At 34.5% G+C, this 25,776-nt stretch overlaps 1 protein-coding gene across 6 annotated transcripts in view; it reads right to left on the bottom strand.

Moving 5' to 3' along the window:
* LOC110455041 overlaps positions 1–20,434 on the bottom strand; it is a 38,265-nt gene extending 17,831 nt beyond the window's left edge. The window contains exons 1-3 of one of the 6 annotated variants that reach the window (XM_021504938.1): positions 20,288–20,434; positions 14,161–14,305; positions 696–1,468 (exon numbers count right to left, since the gene is read on the bottom strand). In XM_021504938.1, coding sequence (XP_021360613.1) covers positions 696–1,399 — 704 coding nt within the window. In that variant the 5' untranslated portion in view covers positions 1,400–1,468; positions 14,161–14,305; positions 20,288–20,434. Of the gene's footprint in view, positions 1–695; positions 1,469–1,987; positions 2,437–3,805; positions 3,914–3,937; positions 4,020–5,409; positions 5,524–14,160; positions 14,306–20,287 lie in introns of those variants that run through there. The other 5 variants (XM_021504936.1, XM_021504934.1, XM_021504937.1 and 2 more) reach the window with 5 other exon arrangements.
* Between the last annotated feature and the right edge of the window lie 5,342 nt (positions 20,435–25,776).

The raw sequence follows: 25,776 nt of genomic DNA, 5'->3' as shown, positions 1-25,776 counted from the left end.
CTGTGGAACTTTCTAAATGATACGGAACTGTTATTTTTGTTTTAAATTTTACATTTTTGTCACTGGAAATCTTTGAGCAAATTAATGTTTACACAAATCCAACAGGTGTGTGTATGTGGAATTGGATCAACTAAATGAAAAAAAGAAAAATAACCTAAAATGCTTCAAAGTAAGTTTTAATAAAAAAAAAAACATTCACTGCAAAATCATTGAAAATCAAGAAAATATAAAAATCATTTGAACATTGAATTATTTATTAGTTAAATTACCACACATTCCAAAGGAATGTATGCATGTCAATCTGAGAGTCGGGGATCGACACTAACACTAGTCCGCTAGTCCTGGACTAGTAGATCGCGTTGTTTCCTTAAGAAATCTTGGACTATTAACATTGACGAAAGACTAGTAAATAATCTATTCAACTAGTCCTGTGGACTACCAAGCAAAAACAGTTAGTGTCTAACCCTGAGAGTGTGTACACTGATCGAATAAGAAGCATTATATTTATAAAAGTAATTTACTCATGGTAACTCATGACTGGTGAGCTAAAATTGACAAATAATTACTTATAGTGCTAGTATTACTATCTTTGAAGTGCTGAATAGATAAAGAGGTTACACATTTATTAAAATATTTTACACAATATAGTGGTTTATATAATTTCTCCAATCCATAAATCTCCATTATAAACTCACCTTTGGTTAATACATATGTAGCTTCTGGCATTCTCTTCATCTGTTACCCTTTGTCGAGGCGGAAAGCTATCGCTATCCTTGAGGATGGACAGTATGGAACCAGCACTTCGGAACGGCTTCTCCATCGAGCAAGGTCGAAGCCAAAGCGATGGATTAGCCTTTGTCTCCCCCAACTGCTCCAGCCTCATTTTGACCGTCATGTGGTGGCCATAACCACCAAGATTGAAGTTAAGCCGAAAGTGGTGGTGGATTGTGGTGTTGATTGGAAGTGCCACGCCCACCCCACTGTTTTTAGCCAGTACAATACACTCCGTAACATTACCAACTTGTGTTGTAAGAGTCTCACTACTGAACACACCCATTCGCTTTGTCTTGTGCACAATGAGTCCGAAATTGAGGTTCACCCGGTCGCCGGGTGCGTACGAAAATGTCAGGATACTTTTGTCACCATCGCTTGGCTGCCATGTCCATTTCTTGCCATGGCGAACAAGCTGTCTTTCAAGACGCTCAGTTTTTGTTGTAAAATCTTCTTGATAGGAAAAAGATAACTTCACATCCAATAATTTAACCTTCTTCGGCACTTTGTTTCGATGGATCTCAAATTGCGTTATGCCGACCTTGAGTGATTTTGCGGATGCCTGCCGCAGCAGGTTGCTGTCGATCTGCTGTTGGACCATACCTTTATTGGCACCAACTCTCGGCATCACTAGAGTCGGTCAGGTTACACAAATACGTGTTATTGTTACTTCTTTTCTTCAATCACATCACTGTGGCTGAAAATACAACAAAAGATTTTCTTATTACTCATCGTTGAAACTTATAATAGCAGGACAAATCAAACCAGTTTGAAATTTAAACGCATTCGTTGAATATTACATGTGGAGCCTGAATAAACTGGCTTGTTGTCATAAGATGGCTAGATAACTGGGACATTATTGTAAAGAAAATGGACAACCTTTCCCTTAAATACTAGCTGAAAATAGTTAAATTGCAATAAGCTAATGAGTAGTTCCTGGACCAAACCAAGCTTTCTATTTCTGTATAGACAAGCGGACACTGAGTAGTGTGAACAATGACATTTCTTGAGAAAACAAAAGCAAAATTAAACAATAAAATGCAACAGCAACTAGTGCTTTGGAAATTGGTTTGCAAATTTGTTCTGCAAGGTTCTTGTGTACATTTAAATCAACTGTCCGTAGATCAGATAGATAACTATACAAAGTAAAATGATTCATAGTGTACACACGTAACATATACAACATCCATTTTTAGAAAACATAAAACTTAATTACCTGAAGAGAAGAGCAACAATCCAAAAAGATGTAAAATCCAACAAAGGAGAGATGAATGGTCAGGAAAAGTTCCCAATGGTTACAACAGTAATTAGCAGTATCCAATGGTATAAAAAAAAAGACACAGATCCAATAAGCACTGATTTCGTCCTAAAGGAGCTATGTAAACCCAGTGCTTTGAGACATTTAAAGGAAACCCTTTTTTTGAAATATCACAAAAAACACACAAATGGGACCCAAATGCAACAGTTACAATAGCTGTCCCAAAGCGTCCTTTCAGGAATTTCAATCAGCTGATGTTCTTATGCCCTGTTCCAAATATGCTGTTATATCAGGGCTTAGTGAGCGCCGGTCAGCCCTTGTCAAGTTATCTGGAACCAACAGGTCTGCTGGTACCAACACTCTCCAGAGGTGGCCGGGGCACTGATTCATCTACACCACAACCTATCATATATACTACCTTATACACATCAGGAAATGGGACCTGTAACAGGTACAGGGGTTAACGCACCGTGACGTGACGACGACATCACCGGTGACAACTGAACCGTGAACTCATTTATATACAGCTGCAGCAGACGGGTGTTTGTGTTCACATGCACTAAATACATATGTCTACCTATAATTACATGCATATGGGAGGTTTAAAAATAAGGTAAAAATACATCATTTGACATCAGCTATTTACTTGTATGACTAGCATAATTACATGTTAGAAATTAAATAACATTCATCATTACCATAAAAGAGACATTTAAATCCTTAATACAAAATTGTTGAATGTTTATACTGTAAAAACAAGTAGAACAACTTTTAATCAAAAACACCTAATGAGATACCTATGTGTATATATTTATATACACAGGGATTGATCATGAGCTATTGAAGATCAAGCCATGTCTATTCAGGGGTCAACACATCAGGGTCATCCATGACCATCCGGCCACCTTACCATAATAGCCTTATAATACCACTGCCCAAGGGCTGTCAACTCTACCTATTACTCAATATATCCACAAGGAAAACTTTGGTAAATTCTCTATGTAGGTTAAATATCACCATACTAAGTAGTTTGTGAGCTGACAAGCCTAACAAATTCTATACAATAACATACAGAGCTATTGTAGTATTGTTTAAGTTTCAATGCCTGTATATATATGGTGTTCCTAATTTATATAATATAATGTACAAGATAATGTGCATAATATTTTTTATTTATAAATATCATTTTTCTACATTTCTGGTGAAGAAAATTTCCTTTTCAATACCTTCCAAACAGAACACTTTCATTTGTTCAAAAATTTCTGTAAAACAAATAATGTTCATAAAACTGTATATAAAACAAGCATATTATTCCTGCAACATAACTTTTAAATTGATACACATGTACCAAGATTCAAGATATTTTTTATTACGCTCTGACACACAAAGTGTGTAACAAGAGGTCAAACAAAATAACATCAATCAAAATAAAACAAGACAGAGAGAGTAGATTACACATGGACAGATTAAGCAATATTTCATAGACAGATTCAGCAATATTTCAGAGATAGATTCAGCAATATTTCTTAGACAGATTCAGCAATATTTCTTAGATAGATTCTATCTACCAATGCTATAGCTTGCAGCCCTCATAGACCATGGCCATACACAATCATTTTAAGGCTTACCAAGAAACACAAGGAGCACCTGCATTGAATACAGGCTGACCATACCATATATCTTCACTTTAGATTAGTAGATAAGACAACACAATGGTAAAACATGAATCACAAAGTCTATCAAGATCAAAGATATACAGTGACAATATAAACTTACCTCACATAACAATCACCAACCCTGCCCATGTATAACCGCCAAAACAACACTACGGCCAACCTAAGTGGCTTCCCTATCTAAGATCTACTGGCCAGAGACAACTCAATAAACCTAGTAATATATCACACCTACCCTGTGTAAACACTCCAATGTCTGTCTGCCCCACCATTCCACCACATGTATGTTATGTAATCATTTGGCTGCAGCACACCATGGCCAACAACAAAAGGCTGCATGCATGTAACAACACAGACCATCTAAGCTATCTGGTACATTAGCAGCTTATATATCGATAGGAAACATGTATCTCTCTGCTTCTGTCACTAAGTATTATAGTGTAACACAATGTATTACATATGACAGGTATCTGTCTGCTTCTGTCACTAAGTATTATAGTGTAGCACAATTTCTTACATATGACATGTATCTCTCTGCTTCTGTCACTAAGTATTATAGTGTAACACAATGTATTAAATATGACATGTATCTCTCTGGCCCTGTCACTAAGTATTATAGTGTAACACAATGTCTTACATATGACATGTATCTCTCTGCTTCTGTCACTAAGTATTATAGTGTAACACAATGTATTAAATATGACATGTATCTCTCTGGCCCTGTCACTAAGTATTATAGTGTAACACATTAGTATTACATATTATGAATAATCTCTCAGCTTCTGTCAGTGTCACTAAGTATTATAGTGTAATAAACTAGTATTACATGACTTTACATCCCTCAGCTTCTGTCATCTAGTATTATAGTGCCATACACTAGTATTCCATATGACACATCCCTCAGCTTATGTCACTAAGCATACAACACATCCCTCAGCTCATGTCACTAAGCATACAACACATCCCTCAGCTCATGTCACTAAGTAGCATTGTGCCATATGTACACTAATATCACACTTAGTATTATACCTTTACATCATCTTAAACTATAACATATGACAAAATCAGACACATTCTGATGTCACTTAGTGTTATACCTGTATGTGTACCAGTACATTACACATGTATCCTAATAAAACACACCCTTTATGTCACAAAGTATATTACACCCCAATATATATATACATGTAGGTACAATATATATATACATGTAGGTACAATATATGTATACATGTATGTACAATATATGTATACATGTATACATGTAGGTACAATATATATATACATGTAGGTACAATATATGTATATACATGTAGGTACAATATATGTATACATGTAAGTACAATATATGTATACATGTAGGAACAATATATGTATACATGTAGGTACAATATATTTATACATGTAGGTACAATATATATATACATGTAGGCACAATATATATATACATGTAGGTACAATATATGTATAAATGTAGGTACAATATATATATACATGTATGTACAATATATATATACATGTAGGTACAATATATGTATAAATGTAGGTACAATATATATATACATGTATGTACAATATATGTATACATGTAAGTACAATATATGTATACATGTAGGTACAATATATGTATACATGTAGGTACAATATATATGTATGTGTGTATATATATGACAAACTATATACAGTTTAAAGGCAAAAGTTACTTACATATATATACACCTCAAGGCCTAAGTAACTGTCCATGGACACACTCAAGCTCCTGTACATTAGTGTTAATACTAGTCCTGTATTCAATATTTACTGCCAGCTGATGGAGTCAGACTGTAACAAGAATGTATATAGATTTTTAGTCACATTCAGTACAGTATCTCTGGTGCTCTCAATCATGATGGATCAATATTATAATCTGTGATAGAGTATTTATATACCCTGGATTACATTGATAAACTTGCTGTTATAATACTGAGATGAAAACTACAGGCATTAGCTGTTGGTTCACACTTACATGACCCTTAGTGTTGTACATAAATCTGGATTATGCGATTACATAACGTGATAACAAAAATTTGAAGGACACCTTCAGCTTATATGACCCGGGTTGATCCCCTTTGTCCAAAAGTTTGTTGTATACAAAACTAAGGATTATGATCAGACAGGCATGCTACCATGTCGTAAAGAACAACACTTGTACCAGCTTTAGGAGTCTGCTTTATGATCTCACATATACTTCATAATAGGTAAAGGTTACTGGCCAGTTCCAAATCTAAATACATTGTACACAAATTATACACAACAAAGACCACCAATACAAAATGTAGGTCTGTCTGCAGGTGACCAATGTTCAGTGTAAATACACATTTTAGCCAGTTTTTTTTTATTCTATTGGCAATCACTCTAATCATAACATTAATTTTCTCAAAACAATGAGTTTATTGATTTAATTTACAAATGCTAAGCATATCAATTCCTGACAACTTTCATATTAGTACTTCAGTAATTTGTTCTCACCATGGTATAAAAACAAACATTATCAATCATATCACCGTTATATATAAGTAAATAATCTGTAGATTCACAAAAAAAAGTTTTGTTTTACAGGGGTCAACATTCTATTAACAGCTAAAATCATTCAAGGATGCGCTTTCATATGTGTGATATATGCGTATGTAACAGGGTCGGTTTATTTAGGCATAATTTGCTCAATTAAAAGTATTCAAAATTAATATAATATATGTTTGAATATATTGTTTGTAATATGTTGTATTCATACTATATAGTATATATGTATTCATACATATTAATTCATGAATGACATATTTGTAATAATTTGTCCGTGTTTATATAATTCACGACGCAAGACGTAATGTCTTACATTTACGCTCTGCGCGGGATTTATTCGTGCGGGCACGGCGCTTTGTTTGTATGTATGTATTGTGGCGTTTGGTATGTGAGTTGTGGTCAGTGCTAGGTAAGACACGTGATGGACGTGACGGACTTTGACGAAGTTATTTGGTTGGTTGAAAGTTTGTGTTGTTAGTACTCATGTAGGTTTCTTGAAGCTTTCGGTCACTTTTTGAAATTGATTTGAAAGGAGAACAGGTCGAAAGATTCAGTTTGATATTAACAAATCTATTTTCGGTAAGTTGAAATGTCTATTTCAATTAGTTTGATTATATATTAACTTTATTCCCCGGTTTGTATCTTCCCGCGTGAATGGTTAAATAATATGTTTTAATGAAACGTTGATTTGATGATCGGTTTGGTACTAAATATATTATTCTGGAATGAAGGTTCGGGTATTTGTGATCCCATTATAAGTTATATATTTATTGTAAAAGTTAAGCGTTATGCATTTGTTGTGATACTTTACTCTATTACTCTATTGTATTTATTGTAGTTCGTACAGATTCATTATGTGAGATGATGACGATTTAGTCATTAGGATATGCGGTTTCTGCCTTGTGACGTTAATGCACGATGTGTTGTAAGTGTATTTATACTGCTTTTAAAGTGTATTTATATTGCATCTATAATGTATTGATAGTGTATAAATGTGATATTAAATTCATGTAATTGGAATTTCAAGATTTGAAGTATTGTAAACGTTTATGATAATGTATAAAGTAAAAAAACTATTTTGCTGAAGTCCTAGATGTTATTCTTATATATTTTAATTTTGCCTATCTCCCCCATAATATTTTTTTTTTGGTATATATCGTATATACATAAAAAGAAAAACAACTGATGATGGAACTACTTTTCACACTTCAGAATGCAAAATTACAACGCAGCTTTTTTTTAGCCTTATTGTTTAGTTTACGTAAAAATTAAATAAATCTTTAACTGTGCATTTACAACGTGTTTGTCTACTATTTTTAAATTAAATTATAAAGAATGCCCAAGATTTTGTTTTGGTGTATACGGTATATACAAAAACAAAATCTTGGTCATAATTCCTTAAATCAATGAATCATTCCTTGTTGGAAAATATAAGAAATAAGTACCAGAAAGTGTTATTATCTTAGTACTGGTCATATTTTAACCGAATGTGACATATATGCTGTAGAGCTTATACATATTTTTATTGTGTATTTCAGAATGTTTCTATTTAAGAGCATTAAAATGCGATAGAACCGAACCCAGCGGCTTTGTCTTATTTTCGACAACTTCCCACCCGCTATAAGTATGTGCTGGGGACAGTAGTTGGTACATTTGACTTTTGCATGCAAGCAGGATATTCCACCTGGTCACATTATCCTGTCAACAGGTCATCTCACTTGCCCTAAATGCCAAACATTTACCTGGGAATTACAACCATTTTTAAGGAATTTGGTTAATGTATGTCCCACTAAAAAAGATCCTTTAGCTAATACATTCAATGCAGTGGTATAAATAATCCTGTGGGATTGACCAGGTATGCTATGAACATCCAGACATGCCTGTTATCAGAGACGTATAAAACATATGCCTCTGCTGTTATTAGAACGAATATTCATACCCTGCCTACTCTCCACTCCGGCAGGCGACACAATATATCAAAAATGTCTCATCGTCAGAAAGCTATGTTATCGCAGCAAGCCTGTTATGAGAAAGCTATCTTCAAATCATCAGATCGACTGATTCTAAGCTTCAGTTCTCACCGCTAGTATAATACATTATTGAAGTAACTAACTCATTCAGGTGTAAAGACTGATGTTTGGTTAAGCAAAACATAGAAATGAGATGAAAACATAGTCAATACTAGCCCAGGTAGGGTACTAACTCATTCAATGGTCAATTAATAAGCCTCCTTGGTCTCTGTGTCGAGTGCGAGAGGTTTAAACTATTCTTAAGCACTCTTTCACCTAAAATGGTACAAACTGTTGTTCTTGTCCTCCAGATACCTCTCTATACATCATGTAGCATAACACAAGTAATGATAAGATTATAGGAGGCACAGTAGTCTAGTGGTAGGACACCGGGCTCGTGACCAAAGGGTTGCAGGTTAGAGTCAAGGCACGGCACTGTGTTGTATCTTTGAGCAAGATACTTTACCCCGCTTTAACCAGTCTACTCAGCTGTGAATGAGTATGTGGTTGGGCAGTACTAGAATTGTAGAATGCTAGCTGTTAGCACTGAAATAGCTGTATGCTCCCCAGGAAGTTGAGAAATGTATTGGCTGGTTAAAAAGGCCCTATAACCACAGATAATAATTTGTGAACTGCTTTGAGACGACCTACAAACTAAGTTGTGATAAAGCAGTACATAAGAACCTTGAATTATCATTATTATTATCATATAACTTAGCAAATTCAACACACCCAAAGGTCAAAATAAAGCTGCCAGAAAATTAGAATATGGGACCATTATACCGTACATGCAAATTTTCCCCGATACATTGAAAAAATATAAACGAAAAAATAAAAAGGGGAAAACAAACAGCTGTTCTTTAACTATAGAGCAGTACACCTAACAGTGTTACCAGGACGTGACAGGTCTATCCTGAAATCAAATTTCGAGCAAGCTGAATGTAGCTACAGATGGATGGACAGACAGACAGAAAAGTGTAACATTTATGCACTGCAAATCTTTGCTGCAGAGCCTTAAAATTGTCATCTTAATTTCTGCATACTCCTTAAGGAAGGTGTTAATTTTAAAAATACCTAGAAAGCACTAGCTTTGACCGACCTTTCAAAACTGATCTAGTTTACAGGACATCATGCAGCTGACAACTGGAATATGACCTCGGCTTCTGATATTACAGTATGTGTAAACATGAAAATTTACGTCACATAAGATAACATCGGACTTATCCTACAAACTTTGTTTTGCCTTTATTATGATCATGATATAATTATGACCTATACATCTGCTACTAACTAGTACTGTATCAATATCCATTAAGGGACCAATAATTTACAATTGGTTTTTTTTCATTTTAGGGATATTTCCCTTGTATTACATGCTATTTTAGAAGTAAGAAAGTTTTTGACACCATTAGTGATTTTATTAGATTTTTCATTCCTTTGTAACTGTATATCATTACTCTATTTTTGTAATTTTGTTTTATCTTATTAGTTCAAAATGTGTAGAATAAGAAAATTCTGAAAGCAGACAATATTCAGATTTGCAAAATCATTTGCAGAAAATCAGTGAATTGTCCAGCTCAAATGGGGATTTTAGGTGATGGTGGACTTTTTCTCCAGGGGAAATTTAAAGATAAACCGTTCACATTTTGGCCGTGATTGGTCCCTGTTATGTTTGTTAGCATGTGTAATAAATAAATAACCTCTATATGCCACCTATGTTACCCCCTTATACAAGTTCAGTGTACGTGTATAACCAGCTTAAACACTACATTTGAGTCTCCATGTGTATAAGAGGATCAGGTGATACAATACAAGTTAGTTTGCTTGCAATTTAGTAACCATCTCATGCATTTAAATGAGATTGTATATCCCCAATTGACCAGCTCCTGACCTCTCTGATCCTTAGTTCTAAATTTCAAATAGACCACTGGCAAATGGTCAAGCAGTCTTGGGTCAAGGATAAAATTTACAAAAAAAAGCACTAAGATGATGTATCAACAGACTGATAATCTGTGTGCCATTAAACTTAAATGTCCGAACTTTGACAGGATAGCAAGACACTCCAACCATTCTCTTTAACCTTAATATGGGGGCAGCTGAGATAATTTCATTCTCTTTGATTTGTTGTCCCCTATAGCTATATATCATTAACGGTAATGAATAGACTAGTTATCAGCCTCTAATATATTTTCTTATCTATATACAACATGTATTGAGGTCAGCAAGTCTACAGACTCGGGAATAAGTACATATATATATATATCATCATCACAATTTGTAGGCAATTATTCCTAGAGGGTTCATGGTCCCTCTAAACTATAAAATGGCTCTCATGTTTTCCATTTTCTTAATTCTTCATATAGTGGCCCCATGCAGCTACCATCTTTATATTTACTGCCAAATTCATGACACTGCACATATAGTGACCCCATGCAGCTTCCATCTTTATATTTACTGCCAAATTCATGACACTGCACATATAGTGACCCCATGCAGCTACAATCTTTATATTTACTGCCAAATTCATGACACTGTAGGTGGAGTGACCCCATACAGCTACCATCTTTATATTTACTGCCAAATTCATGACACTGCACATATAGTGACCCCATGCAGCTTCCATCTTTATATTTACTTCCAAATTCATGACACTGTATATAAAGAGACCCCATACAGCTACCACCTTTATATTTACTACCGAATTCATGACACTGTACAGATAGTGGCCCCATGCAGCTCCCATCTTTATATTTACTGCCAAATTCATGACACTGCACATATAGTGACCCCATGCAGCTTCCATCGTTATATTTACTACCAAATTCATGACCCTGTCCATATAGTGGACCCATGCAGCTACCACCTTTATATTTACTACCGAATTCATGACACTGTACAGATAGTGGCCCCATGCAGCTACCCTCTTTATATTTACTACCGAATTCATGACACTGTAGGTGGAGTGACCCCATACAGCTACCATCTTTATATTTACTGCCAAATTCATGACACTGCACATATAGTGACCCCATGCAGCTTCCATCGTTATATTTACTACCAAATTCAAGACACTGTACATAAAGTGACCCCATACAGCTACCATCTTTATATTTACTAGCAAATTCATGACACTGCACATATAGTGACCCCATGCAGCTACCCTCTTTATATTTACTACCAAATTAATGACACTGTACATATAGTGGCCCCATGCAGATACCATCTTTATATTTACTACCGAATTCATGACACTGTACAGATAGTGGCCCCATGCAGCTCCCATCTTTATATTTACTGCCAAATTCATGACACTGTACATATAGTCCCATCGCTTTCAGCTCCAAGAAAATCAAAATGTCTGCCGGACCCCCATGCTCATGTAAATCTCGCATGTTTCTACGAGATCCATTCGAGGATTTCATTAAAGCTGCAGGAATATAGATGAACATGCAGGAATTTATAATACATGTAGTTGTTACATCACAAATGTTCTATCACGGCAGCAAACATACATATATATTTTATACATCATGTACATATGATTGCTTTTATTGCTATAAGAGTTTTGTTTTCAATTCTTACAACAACAGTTACTCCACTTTGTAAAATCATGTACTCGAAAGTATTTTTTTAATGTGAATGTAACAGGATAAAAGAGAAATGCAACAACCAGAACTGGATTCAAACCCGGAACCCCCCGAACTCTAGACGGAAGCTTGATCTACCAATTGAACTAGTACTACCTGCAGCTGCAGGTTGCTAACGATCTACCCAGTCCAGTTCTGCTACATTTGTTTGGATGTGTGACTTCTGGATGTATATATCACCCTGTGTCCTGTATACCCTACAGTGAAACTGACCAGGGGTCACACGATTAAATATCCAAATACCAAATAACACCAGAGACAACATACCTGACCCCCAGTCTCACACAAAGGAATAGCAATAAAGGTGGAAGAGAAAATCAATGACACGCCTGGTTGGATTTCAAGAATGTCAAGGTTGTACTCATACTTATATGACGTACGACATACAACATGTACACCAGTACCACTAGAATCACAGCGCTGGATGTTGTATTCAGTTTATTTTCAATCAATCAATACTGAACTCACTGTTGGAAAGATATAGTACTGTATGTACTGCATGCCCATGGCGCAAGTCATAGGCTATAGTTTCACGACCAAACCTTAAGCGGTTAATTATACATGTATATTGTCATTAAAAAAAGTAAGGTCCCTTGAGGCATCTATTTAAAATATGGTTCTTGCTAACACCCTCACAATGTGTACACCTGGATGCGTAATATTACAAAATGTTGTAGGTGGTTATATTAGCTTAACATCAACACAGGGTCAGACATACTGGGGTACTTTGAAAATATAAGTGCTTGGTATTGATTGAGTTTAAATTGATAGGGTGGTCAGGTGGTGCAGTGGATAGCGTACATGTCTTGCACCAATGCTGCCAGGGTTTGATTCCCCCGATCGGACGTGTAAAGGTATGAGGTCACCTGTCCGATCACCTTAGTTTTCTCTGGGTACTCTGGCTTCCTCCCGCACACCAAGGCAGCTTTCTTGTAAACGGCCAAACCAGTCGGACCACTGTTGTTCGTTTATTAAATAAGGTCGGACCTAGTAATCTGATGCTGCTTTCAGGCGAGCCTTGACAAAGACTTGCAAGGCCTGCATCAACATTTGCAGGTCCACCAGGATTTATACCGAAAGTTACATTAAACAGTCAAACCGGTTGTTCCGCATAAACGAACATGCCCTAACATTCAGGCCAACAAGAGTGATTAATATAACTTCATAATTGTTGTAAAATAAATAAAGTTTATATCAAATTGATGCTTGAGGAATATTACCTATTGTAAGGACAGTAAATTAACCTTGATAAAAAGGATCACACTCACAGAATGGAATAAAACAGACGTGAATTAAGTAGTTCTAAGTGAATCATACAGTTGAGACACAAATTATCCTTGACAACCGTCCTCCATGTAACAATTAATTCAATTTATATAGCCAGGGTTCTCAGTCAGTTTTTGCATGGGTGGTTAAAATCTATAATATACAAACAATATCAAAAGGCAAAACTGTTAAGGGTAATGCAAAACAGTAATTTCATATACTAGGGTTCTTCCTATGGTCTCAAAAAATGTCCAATCCACACAACCTAGGTGGAGTATGAAATAGTCTGGAGTGGGCTGGCACTAAAATGTCTGTGCTGTTACATATATAAGTGAGGGGCACAATGAAAAATAATGCTGTTGAAAGTATGGTCCAACCTCAAAACAGACCCAACGTTCACAGGCACACATTAATATGGAGGCATTTAGCCAGGTGACATAGGACTTGCAGAACGTAACTATTTAGCACTTGGTAAACCATCTCCTGTGAAATATTCATATTGCATGAATCACATTAATTGTACATGTATATATTCATGTCTTGTAATTATAAAACCATCTAGTAGCGTATTCTAGCTTGATAGGGTACTTGATTCTTTTTTTTTTAAAGTCACAAAAAAAAGTGTACCATGGTGTACCTACCTATGTGCTATACATTTGTTACTTTGTAATTTACCGACTAAAATGTGTAAATACCACATGCGTTTGTAAACGATATTAATTTGTACTGCCATACATGATGATGGAGCCATCATTTCTCAAACATTTTCGGCCTGTTCCCTCCCAGGACGCAATCACTATGCAGTGGCCTTGCGAGTGGATGTCACCACATATATATATAGTTTTACACAGAGTGCTAACTGCAAGTGGACAGTCACTGACCGCTGATGGGATATATTTAGAAACACATTTATATAGCGATATGTCAGAAAAAAGCTATAATATACCAGTATAATGTCCCTATACTGGTCCACATACCTGTCATTTATCATACTAGTGACCCAGACACCTGGACTCAGAAGAACTTGCTAAATCAGCTGATAATCGACCTTCAGTGATCAGTAGTACATAGCCAGGTCAGTGGGTCATTGGAGAACCTCATGAGGTTATCTAGATCTCTCCTCTACAAAAGCAATGTTAGGCTACACTTATCAATCAGCGCAGAAATATTATTTCATCAACTATATTATCTGATATACACAAGCACCCATGTGTACATATATATACACAAGCTAAAACTTGAAATACCTATCTCAAATGTGTCTTGGTCAACTAAACTTGGTCTGGATCCCTACATGAAAATCTAATACAATTTCATTTCTAGATCCCTTAAAATATTATTTCAGTCAGAACATGCCGATCAAGGTATTGAGCAACCCAAGAATGAAGATCTACCAATGTGAAGGACTTCACTTATAGATTACCTGGTACAGATTATTCTGGATAATTGTGGGATCAGATCTGACAGGTTATATTGCAGTTTTACGTCAGTCTGTCTTCCTTCAATATACCTTAATGTAGCAAGGAGTTTAATCCTAAACTATCACATGAAGTTCATAAATAGTTCCTTAACAGTAAATCTAATTCAAAAGATATACAATAACAATACTTCTGACAAATTCCATTTCACTATTTATATATCTTAGGTACAATCCAGTTATTCTGTCTTATGCACAATAACAATACTTCTGATGAATTCCAATTCACTATTTAGAGATCTTAGGTACAATTCAGTTATCCTGATAAATTTCATTTCACTATTTATAGATCTTATGTACAATCCAGTTATTCTGATAAATTCCATTTCACTATTTATAGATCTTATGTACAATCCAGCTATTCTGATAAATTCCATTTCACTATTTATAGATTTTTAGGTACAATCCAGTTATTTTGATAAATTCCATTTCACTATTTAGAGATCTGAGGTACAATCCAGTTATCCTGATAAATTCCATTTCACTATTTATAGATCTGAGGTACAATCCAGTTATTCTGATAAATTCCATTTCACTATTTATAGATCTGAGGTACAATCCAGTTATTCTGATAAGTTTCATTTTACTATTTATAGATCTGAGGTACAATCCAGTTATTCTGCTAAATTTCATTTTACTATTTATAGATCTGAGGCACAATCCAGTTATTCTGATAAATTCCATTTCACTATTTATAGATTTTTAGGTACAATCCAGTTATTTTGATAAATTCCATTTCACTATTTAGAGATCTTATGTACAATATAGTTATTCGAGTAAATTACATATCACATGCACTATTTATAGATCTTATGTACAATTAACAATACTTCTGATACATTCCATTTCATTATTAAGTATTTATAGATCTTAGGTACAATCCATTTATTCTGATAAATTCCATTTCACTATTTAGAGATCTTATGTACAATATAGTTATTCGAGTAAATTACATATCACATGCACTATTTATAGATCTTAGGTACAATCCAGTTATTCTGATAAATTTCATTTCACTATTTATAGATCTTAGGTACAATCCAGTTTTTCTGATAAATTTTATTTCACTATTTATAGATCTTAGTACAATTAAAACAGTTATTCTGATAAATTCCATTTCACTATTTATATATCTTAAGTACAATACAGTTATTCTAGTAAATTACATATCACATGCATTATTTATAGATCATATGTACAATTACAATAATTCTGATACATTACACTTTTGCCATTCAAAATTCAAAATATCAATGATATAAATTTAATGTTTCACCATACTATAACAGATTGTAAAGCCTAAAAACATCAATGTTAATGCCAAACACAGTTTTTTCGAAAGTATCTTGTCTATATAAGATCTATGGGCCACTGTCAGTTTTATTGATTTTACACTGAACAGAGTGCCAACTAGACAGATGACTAATGTAAATTTCTATAATCTCAAATATATCACTGGTAGATCTATATCCCTTATATGCTAATTAGCTAGACATACAAATGTCAAAAACAGATTAAACTGAATGATTGGCAATAAATTTACCACTTTATACCCTCCGGCAATTAATCACCTGTTGTTATGTAATATAATTTATTACATTTTACCAGTGAAACATCAAATATAATCAGTGTTATATTAACCATATCTTCACTGCAGTTTAAGATATGAAATGTTATATCTCCACATGTGATGCGATAATATAAAAGTCCAATATCAATTTTAAATTGACCATTCAAAAAGACAGTTCTATTTCCTGCTGCAGATTTTCTGTTCAGCTGCAGATGAAGTGACCATAGAATAAGTGGTGATTTTTATACGTCTTTGGTATAAATGCCTAATTTTTAATATATCTATGTAATTGATAACATTTATTTGAGCAAATCCTACCAAAACAGAGAATGGTAGAATTGTGTTAAAATTGTGTTGATCAAGCTAGCCCGTTAAAAATGGCACACAGCCTTGTCAAGTGTGATGAAGAAAATTTAACTGTTTTCATCTGAAGGATGTACACACCTCTGAGAAGTCAAAAAAATCCTGTATTAAACTTTTTTCTTATATGGATTGTTGGAAAAAGAATGGCGTAGTACAAAATGCAAAAAAAAACTATATGTCTGTGTGTTTATTTTTGAGCTATGATCGGTCAAAGATACATATTAAACACACAACATGTGATTTTCGGTAATATTTTGGGTTTTGACCATTTGCAGAACAAATTCATACAATTTCTTCCAAGTGTGTAATCAGATATGTATGAATGTTTGTAGAATTGATGAAAATATTATTTTCTTTTAAATTATGGAAGTAAAATTTCTTTTTCTTTTAACTCAGAAAGCGGATTTTAGTTACCCCTATCCCCTATTTTTTAAGACAAGACAAACCTTGAAGGTCGCATGGTTTCATTATAACTGACATGTTAAGTTTTTAAAGGGTTATGATGTCTGATGAGAAGATTTTGTCAGAAGTCTCCTGAATTAGTCCTAAGCAGAAAATGTTGTTTTACTCTAAAAGATGGTTAGAATCATATCCATTTATATAGTTAAAACTGGGCTTTTCACAATACACATCCAAAGTGTTCATAATGACATCTTCATGAACATACAAAATCTGCAAGTACAATTTCTAGACAGAGACAGACTTTAATAAAATTTCCGGTTGATGTCATTGAAGAAAAATTTACTTGAATAATTAAAATAATTATATAGACTGTCATTGACAGACATTAACATGTATAGGGGCCCGACAGCTAACTAGCTATAAAGGTGTGTAAAAGTAACATACAGGAAATCTCAAACTAAAAACATTACATGTCAGTGACGCATAGAACTTAATATAACAAAACATAACTCTTTTTTTCTATTTTTAACTCTATATGCATACTGCTAGTAACCTAGTAACCGTTAGGAGTGATTTTTAAGATAACATTCACTGTCTCCAGTATTTAACTTTATGAGTGTCAAATTTCATGTCTAAATATTTAAAAAAGAGAAAAAATACAATTGCAGTGCTTTTACTAAGATAAGACCTCTTAAAGATATCTTAACTAATTTGCTCACTGTGAGATACCAAGTCAAGTTCCCCTGTATCTACGTGTCTAATGTTAATTCAAATCCCTAAACTGTACATATACAGTATTAATAGATGCAAAATGAAAGAGTGTTCCGATAAAAAAGTACCAAAGTTTTATTTGTTGTTGATCCAATACAGTTGGAAATTTCAATATACCTATATTTTATATCAAATCCCCAGAGTCCATTTTCTACATTTCAACAATTAAAACAAGACAAAAAGCCTACCTACCTTATAGTTTATCATATCCCAGAAAAATGTATCAAAGCTTGCCACTACCAGCTGATAACTGCTCATTTAATTTGCACGCTTGAAAATATCAAACTTCACATTTTGTTCCATTATAATCATCAGCTGAGCATTTGTTAGCGTTATTTCACTTAGATTTCATATCAATACATAATCACATCAATATTGGAGATTTATCATTTTGTCAGAGAAAAAACTGTCTGATTATATATAGTAATACAGAACATGTCCCGTTATAACGACAAAATACCACATATTCCAGTAGTACAGGCAGCATCGCTATTGGTAACATATGTTTTAGACATTATGTTGGGTTTCGGAGTCTAATCTGGGTCATGGCATATATATCTAGATATAGAGCAAGGCACAGCATAGAAAACATACGTACTATTTAATACATAATTACAGCAATGTTTCATCAGAGGCTTTCTCTGTAGCTCTAGAACACCACGTTCACACAAAGTTTTAATCGAATGTACAGTAGAGTACTTGCCACACAAGAGTACCTAACAGCAGCAGAACCTCTATGGAACAGTGCAGCCTGTATGAGGGATGTACAGAGTTTTGAGACTTGTTGTGGAATGTGAAAAAATATATGTATTAAGTTTCAATACTTATTGAGTAACAATGCAACACAGCACTAACATATTGATGTTACTGTAATATCACATATAATTCTTCATAACTGATTTTTGGCAAAAATGAATATAACTAAAGGCTTATAATTTCAAAAGGAACAGTGTGTATTCTTAATGGTAATTTCTAATATTCAATGGTAATTTCTAGTATTCAATTTTAATTTCATATAAACTGCAAAAAGCACATAATAATGTATACTTTGTTATACTGTTGGCATTTTGAAGGATTTGGGACATTAAGAAAGATGTATTAATTAATGTGGTTAATTCAAAAGGAAAATGTGTTGATGGTATGCTACATTGGGGATGAAATGAAGGGCATTACTTGACATTTCATTATAATTCATATGGATATACATTTTACATTAAATTACATATACATTTTACATTTAATTACATATACATTCTACATTTAATTACATATACATTTTACATTTAATTACATACATATACATTTTACATTTAATTACATATACGTTAACATTATGGACGGGTGCAAAGTCAAAAAGCATGCAAGCTTAGAATCAAAAACTTCAATTTGAATGACTGTGTATAAAGCCAGTTTAAAAAGGAACAAATTAAGTGGTGCTATTGCTGTGGATTCATATTTGTTTCTGCATAATTATGATACACACAAAGGCATAATTTATGATGGCACAAACATAACAACATTTGTCAATAATGTGGTTAGTATAAAACCTCCTTTCGGAGCCAAGGACATTACAGTTTTTTTTTAAATATTAGTTATTTTGTAATTTATATCCTACTATATTTCTATATTGTATAATATGATGTAAATGTTCCATTTTTTATGTCGTGATAAATCCACTGCAACTATCGAAAACCACATTCTAATCTGATTGCAAGACCTGCATATGAATGAAAACCACTGGTGTATTCCCGGTAAACATTGTTTGATAAGGATACCATGTATATATACGATACTGAANTAAGAAAGTTCTCAGGGGGGGGGTTCCAGAAGCCCCAAAAAAACTGGATCCGCCACTGAGACACTCTGCCTCTATATTCATATCTTAATATATTTCAAAGAAAATACTATTATATGGACCGTCAGTTGATGTTATAAAAACATCTCCATCAATTCCCCTCAATGTCCATTTTCTATCATCATAAAATCTTTAGTGCTGCATGAGTTGGGGGGTTAGCTTTCGTATTTATTTATTTTTACTTTACAAGCTGAAGTTCAGACTTCAGTCAAAGTAAGGCAGTAACTGTGTAAGCGCTGGTTGGGGGAGAAACACAGATCAACAACAGCCCACATGTGCTGTGTTTAAACAGATGCGACTTACTATAAACAATGGCACTCCTCTAAAACAGTTTCTTGGGCCCGGTCTTGTACAGGGGAGAGAAGGCAAAGGGTATGAAACGGCCGTTCTCTGTTGTAACGGATAAACAACTGTAATCAGAGATAGGCCTATATCGAAAGTTTGACAATTGGAAATCGCCCTGAGACAGACATTTTGTTAACATTCAAATGACATCATTGTCAGTAACCAGCATTAGTACCGACAAGTTCAATACACAGTTTACTACTGTGTTACACAGTGGAGATATGACTCACACTAGGCCTAGTTCGGGCACCTGTCAATAACGCTTCACACTTTCAAACTATATAACTTGACGACTATGACTTCATAATAATTTCAACTTACACGTATTTTCTTCTGTAAAATCTTGTTCATCGATTAATCCATCTTTGAGGCGGCATTTGTAGAACTGTTCTCAACTTAATTTTGAAACCAATGGGACCATCGAACACCAACCTACTCAGTGCAGTTGTGTGTATTTGCTCACTTCCGGTAGAGCTGTGAACTGTGTCAAGTTCCATAAAAGGGCTTGTCACGTGGGGTTGACGTCATCTGTGGGAGTTTCCATACTATTTTTAGTAACTGTTTCATCCCATTTGAGGGAACCTCCTTTGTACACGACAATTAAAGGAATTTTTGGTAAACAATATTAGCGACTCCGTTAAAAACTCACTTCCGCGTATTTTATTCCAAGAATATAATGTAAGAGTGTAATAAATGTAAAATAAAAGCACCACACAGAACGTACTGGTTATATTTAAACTATATACACACACACATGTTAAACTATAAGCATGCTGAAAGCAAAAAAGCACTGTTGTCAAATGGAATGAAGTAACGACAATTGAATTGAAGCCAGGTTATTATTTGAATATTTAGTTGCATATTTAGACAGGATTCTATCGAGTCGAAGTTATTATGCACAGAGACGTACATTGATCAACATATGTAGGCCTATATACCACATCGCTTTATATGTATTTGCTCTATATTTATAAATATCCGCATATATTGCAATTTCTATGCCGTAATAGCCGTGGTATGTTCTTAGACTGGACTTTTGGAACGGGTTGAAAAATAATTGGTTTTCAGAGACCTAGCTACATATGTACAAGCTAAATAACGTACACTTAAAGGGACATCACGTGAAAAGGCGGGTTTTTTTTAATGAATGTNACATCAGCCACGGGTTTTTTCATTATTATAAATACTTATAAATAAGATATTTTTCAAGAGTATTAACGTCAGGGTTACTTTTGACGTTGATTTCTCGGTCATATCTGCAAATTTAACTTTAGGTTGTTATTTACAGTAAGTAAGACAGGTGTAACTCATGATGAAATTGTCTAACTCGTATTACGTAGTTTTTTAAGAACAGATATATGTTGATCAGGGATGCCCTGTTCCAGTATGAACAAGAATACCACATATAAGTGTATACTTCTGTTCATAGCTTTTCAGGACACAACGAATTCATGAACACGATAGCAATATAAGCACATTCAATAAAACGACATCGTCATTACCAACAGAGGTGTACGTACAGTCACACTTACAACAAAGACTATATATGTATACTTGGCACGTAATCAGTTACAGGGGAAGCAACTCTATCTAACTTTCTGTCTCTAAGTGAAACATTTTTCCTTTTTTTTTCTTGCTTTTTCAAAAATTGACATACGGTTTTTGTAGTACTAGATTTCGGGGTTCCTCAAGGGTCGGGGACCCCGAAAATATTGCCTGTACTCCAAACCGAAAGGAGAGATTTGTCGTCGCCATAGTCTTCACTATCATTGCTATGCTGATGACACACAGATTTTGTATGGTCAACAAATATGAAAGGCCGGTCATGTCAAAAACGAGATAAACTAACGCGTTAGTATTTAACGCGTTAAAACATTATTTAACACGTTAAACAAGGATTTATCGCGTAAAACAACAATTTAACGCGTTAAAAACAGTTTTAACGTGTTAAGTGCCATCACCTTAAATATATACTTTTAACGCGTTAAATAATCAAATCTATTTTAACGCGATAAAACACTTCCAAAGTTTAACGCGTTAAATGTTGTACTTATTTTTTAACGCGTTAAAGTGTCATAAATGAATGGACCAATCAAATTTGCAGTTACATACAGTACTTAATCACGGCTGACGACGCCAGGACGTATCCTTTCAGATACAAATCTAGAACATTTCTAGATGATATTTTAATTTAAGTGTTGTAAGAATGTTGAACGTAAGACGCAAACAATACTTTTAAAAACATACTGGTTCATTGTATTCTACATATACATTTCATGTGTACGTAGATTAATGAGTTTAGTTGACGAGATGACCGTCACACCGACCAAATTTTTAAGATTTGTTCTGTTACAAGATATTTCATAACTGTTTTGATTAAAAGTATAGCTTTTCTCTTCTTATACCTCTTCTTGTCAAAATATTTGAAGGCTTTAACTGTGTTGAAGACTATGGTGACGTTATTTACGTCACATCTGATGTATTATGACGTCATATGGCTTTTTCGTCACAGGGTGGCGAATTTGGGTGCATGGCGAATTTGCCTGCACTAACGTTACCCTACCTGCCTCTATAAGATACCTACTTTCATTCTTGTTTTCCCTCAAAATCTAATTTCCTTTTGGACTAACGATTACCTTATACATACCAACGAATCAAATCGTCTCGAGGCGTTTGTGTGGATGCAGGAGGACGCCCAATGCACGCTTGCACCACTGTCCTTACTGCATTTCTTGCATCGTCCATTTTAGTTTCACGATACTGATATGCAAGGACGCATCTTATTGGTTGTCAATTTTAACGTGTTAGCATTTAACGCGTTAATCTGGGGGGGGGGGAACAATATCAAGAACATCTTTCAAAAAAAGGTCCCCGCTCCCCGTCACTTTTATCACCTGGAACTCGGAGTATATGGAAGTGTGGCGAACGAAGAGCTGGAACTTCTCCAATGCAGACGGTTTTCCATAAGACATTTGTTCAGGTAAAAACCATATGCATATATATATATATATATATCATCAGACGCAGCATCTTTTCAAAACATGTGATTTTAATTTTAGTGTCAACACTCGGTACCAGACATGAATGAAGACATTGAGTGACTTTCAGCGTGTGTTTTGTTGTTTAAAAGAGGAGACATTGTCTGTTTTACAACCACATAACATATAGATAGTATAAAAGATACTATATAATTGTGAAATATAAGGAAATGTTTGAAAGAGTACAAGGAGAATAAGACTAGGTATTCCGGAAGTGTAAGTGCTTTTTGCCTCATCGACGACACCTGCTATGTAAACTCTAGGTCAAATTACAATAATGTCACGTTCTCAAATGTATACGCGGGGTAGTGATACGAAACCAAAAGGCACAACAACGTCCATATATTGGAATAGGAAATAGGTCACCTTCAAATAAAATAATTTTTGAAACTATAAAACTTTTTGACGTTTTTGATTTATATAGTCACCTAGTTTACTATATGGAGATATTATTAGGCACAACTTGAAATATTTGAAAATGTATGATTAGGCAACAGCAAGAAACATAATATAGACAGTTTTTGAACGTAACATGATGAAAAACAAACAAATAGAGAATTAAGAACACTAGAAGGAATACCAAAGCAGCAATTCAACTCGCTGCCAATTAAGTTAGACCTATCACGTGTCCGTAAACAACCCCCCGCCCCCTCCCCCAACAATCTTCTCCTTAGTTTTACAAACGATGGCAACCGTTAATCTACCTTGGTTACCGCTTCAATTCACCCAAGGATTAACGATAGTGCGAAGACCGACGAACTATATCTATCTGTGCATTTGAAACCGTTAATAGACATCGGAGTCCTCTCATATGTAAAGTTGACCTATCATAAAAGACGTAAAGAATAAATATTAGATGAGACATTTTATCAGTACGAACTTCAAGATAATGAAAAAATATTGAAGCAGAGAGGAAAGAGGTGCATGTAGACTTTGACTTACGTTGTTTTGACCTTATACATGTAGTGTATATAGTCTCTGAGTTCAACAAGTCCTCTGAAAGAGGCTATCGTCATCCTAAATATCAACCCTCTAGCTGATAAGTTATATTCAAAGACCCCTATTAAAAAACGGAATTAATTTATATGTAATTTGACTATACTGAACGTGCACACTAGTTATTAACATGTTCCTAAATGAGGCATTAAGGCTGATGATTCTTCCATAAACATAGTTCACCATAAACATAGTAAATATGTCAACTTCTTCAGCGACCCAGCTAAATGCCACAACATTACATATTATTTAAATTTCATTTATATACCAAGGTCATATGGAGCTTATTTTCTCTTTTACTTTTGTACAAAATAAGGTAAGATACCAGTGTTTGCCTTCTTTAAGGGTTCCTTCTTAAATTATGTTTTTTTCATTTGACTCTTGTTATTGCTTAGTAGAATGTTCTAGCGAAATAAAAAACGAACATATTATTATTATTTTATTAATCTATTTATCGCCTTTTTTCTTCTTTTTCTTTTGAAATGTGATGTTTATTATTTTTCCTGCAAACGTATTTAAAAAAAACCTTTAACTTTAGACGCGAAGGTATGCAAGTCTTTATTTTATCATGGTTGGCTGACCCATTTATTTGATGATGGGGTGCGATATCAATTAAAAACGTTTTTGAGGAGGGGGGGCTTGGGCAGTATACTATACACAACTAGAATCAACAGTCAAGAAATAAAAAAAGGCCCAATGGGCCTGAATCGTCCACCTGGTATCAAGTGTTTGATTCCTAAGAATCAATTAAAATATTTAAACATATGACCCCTCTGACCTTGAAAATGGGCGAAGGTCATTCATTTGAACAAAATTGGTAGCCCTTCATCCTAGCATGCTACTGGCCAAATATAAACACTATAGGCCTCTTGGTAATTCAGAAGCAGTTGTTTAAAGGGTTTAAACATATTTGACCCCTGTGACCTTGAATATAAGTAAAGGTAATTAATTTGAACAAACTTTGTAGCCCTTCATCTCAGCATGTTACTGGCCAAATTTCATCACCATAGGCCTCTTGGTTATTTAGAAGTTTTTTAAAGATTTTAATTCAAACATATTTAACTCCTGTGACCTTGAAACTTTGAGAAGGTCGTTCATTTGAACAAACTTTGTAGTGTTTAATCCAAGCATGTTACTGGTCTAATATCATCACCATAGGCCTCCTGTTTATTCAGAAGAAGTTGTTTAAAGGTTTTAAACATATCTGACCCCTGTGACCTTGAAACTTGGGGAAGGTCATTCATTTGAACAAACAAACTTGGTAGCCCTTCATCCCAGCCTGCTACTGGCCAAATATTTTCATCCTAGGCCTTATGGTTACTGAGAAGAAGTTGTTGAAAGTAAAAAGTTGACGCCGGACAGTTGATGACCAACGGGCGCTGCACCATGGCACCATTCACTAAATGTTTTATGACATATGCTCATTTGTACGTTTGACAAGTTACACATGTATTTGCCTGGAGTTTTTACAGGTTACAAATGCTCTGCCTTGTATTTCAATTATTGACAAATTTGAATACTTCCGTGTGGTTTTAGCTCACTTGTCAGAAGATCATGCGAGCTAATGACATGATGGGCGTCCGTCTGTGTGGCCTTTTACCAAGAGATATAGGATCAATATATTAACCAGAACCATGCTAAGGTGAATTGTTACATCAAATTTATCAAAATGAATTACCTTCGCTTACTTCAGGATCACAGGGATCATTTGTGTTAATATTTATTGACTTCCTAATAGCCAATAGGTCTGTGATAATGCTATTAAGTCTGTTGCAC

Source organism: Mizuhopecten yessoensis, unplaced genomic scaffold (assembly GCF_002113885.1).
Source record: "Mizuhopecten yessoensis strain PY_sf001 unplaced genomic scaffold, ASM211388v2 scaffold8123, whole genome shotgun sequence".
NCBI classification, from domain to species: Eukaryota; Metazoa; Mollusca; class Bivalvia; order Pectinida; family Pectinidae; genus Mizuhopecten; species Mizuhopecten yessoensis.
The sequence above is the reverse complement of the archived record's forward strand: the minus strand, read 5'-3'. Positions and strand labels throughout refer to the sequence as shown.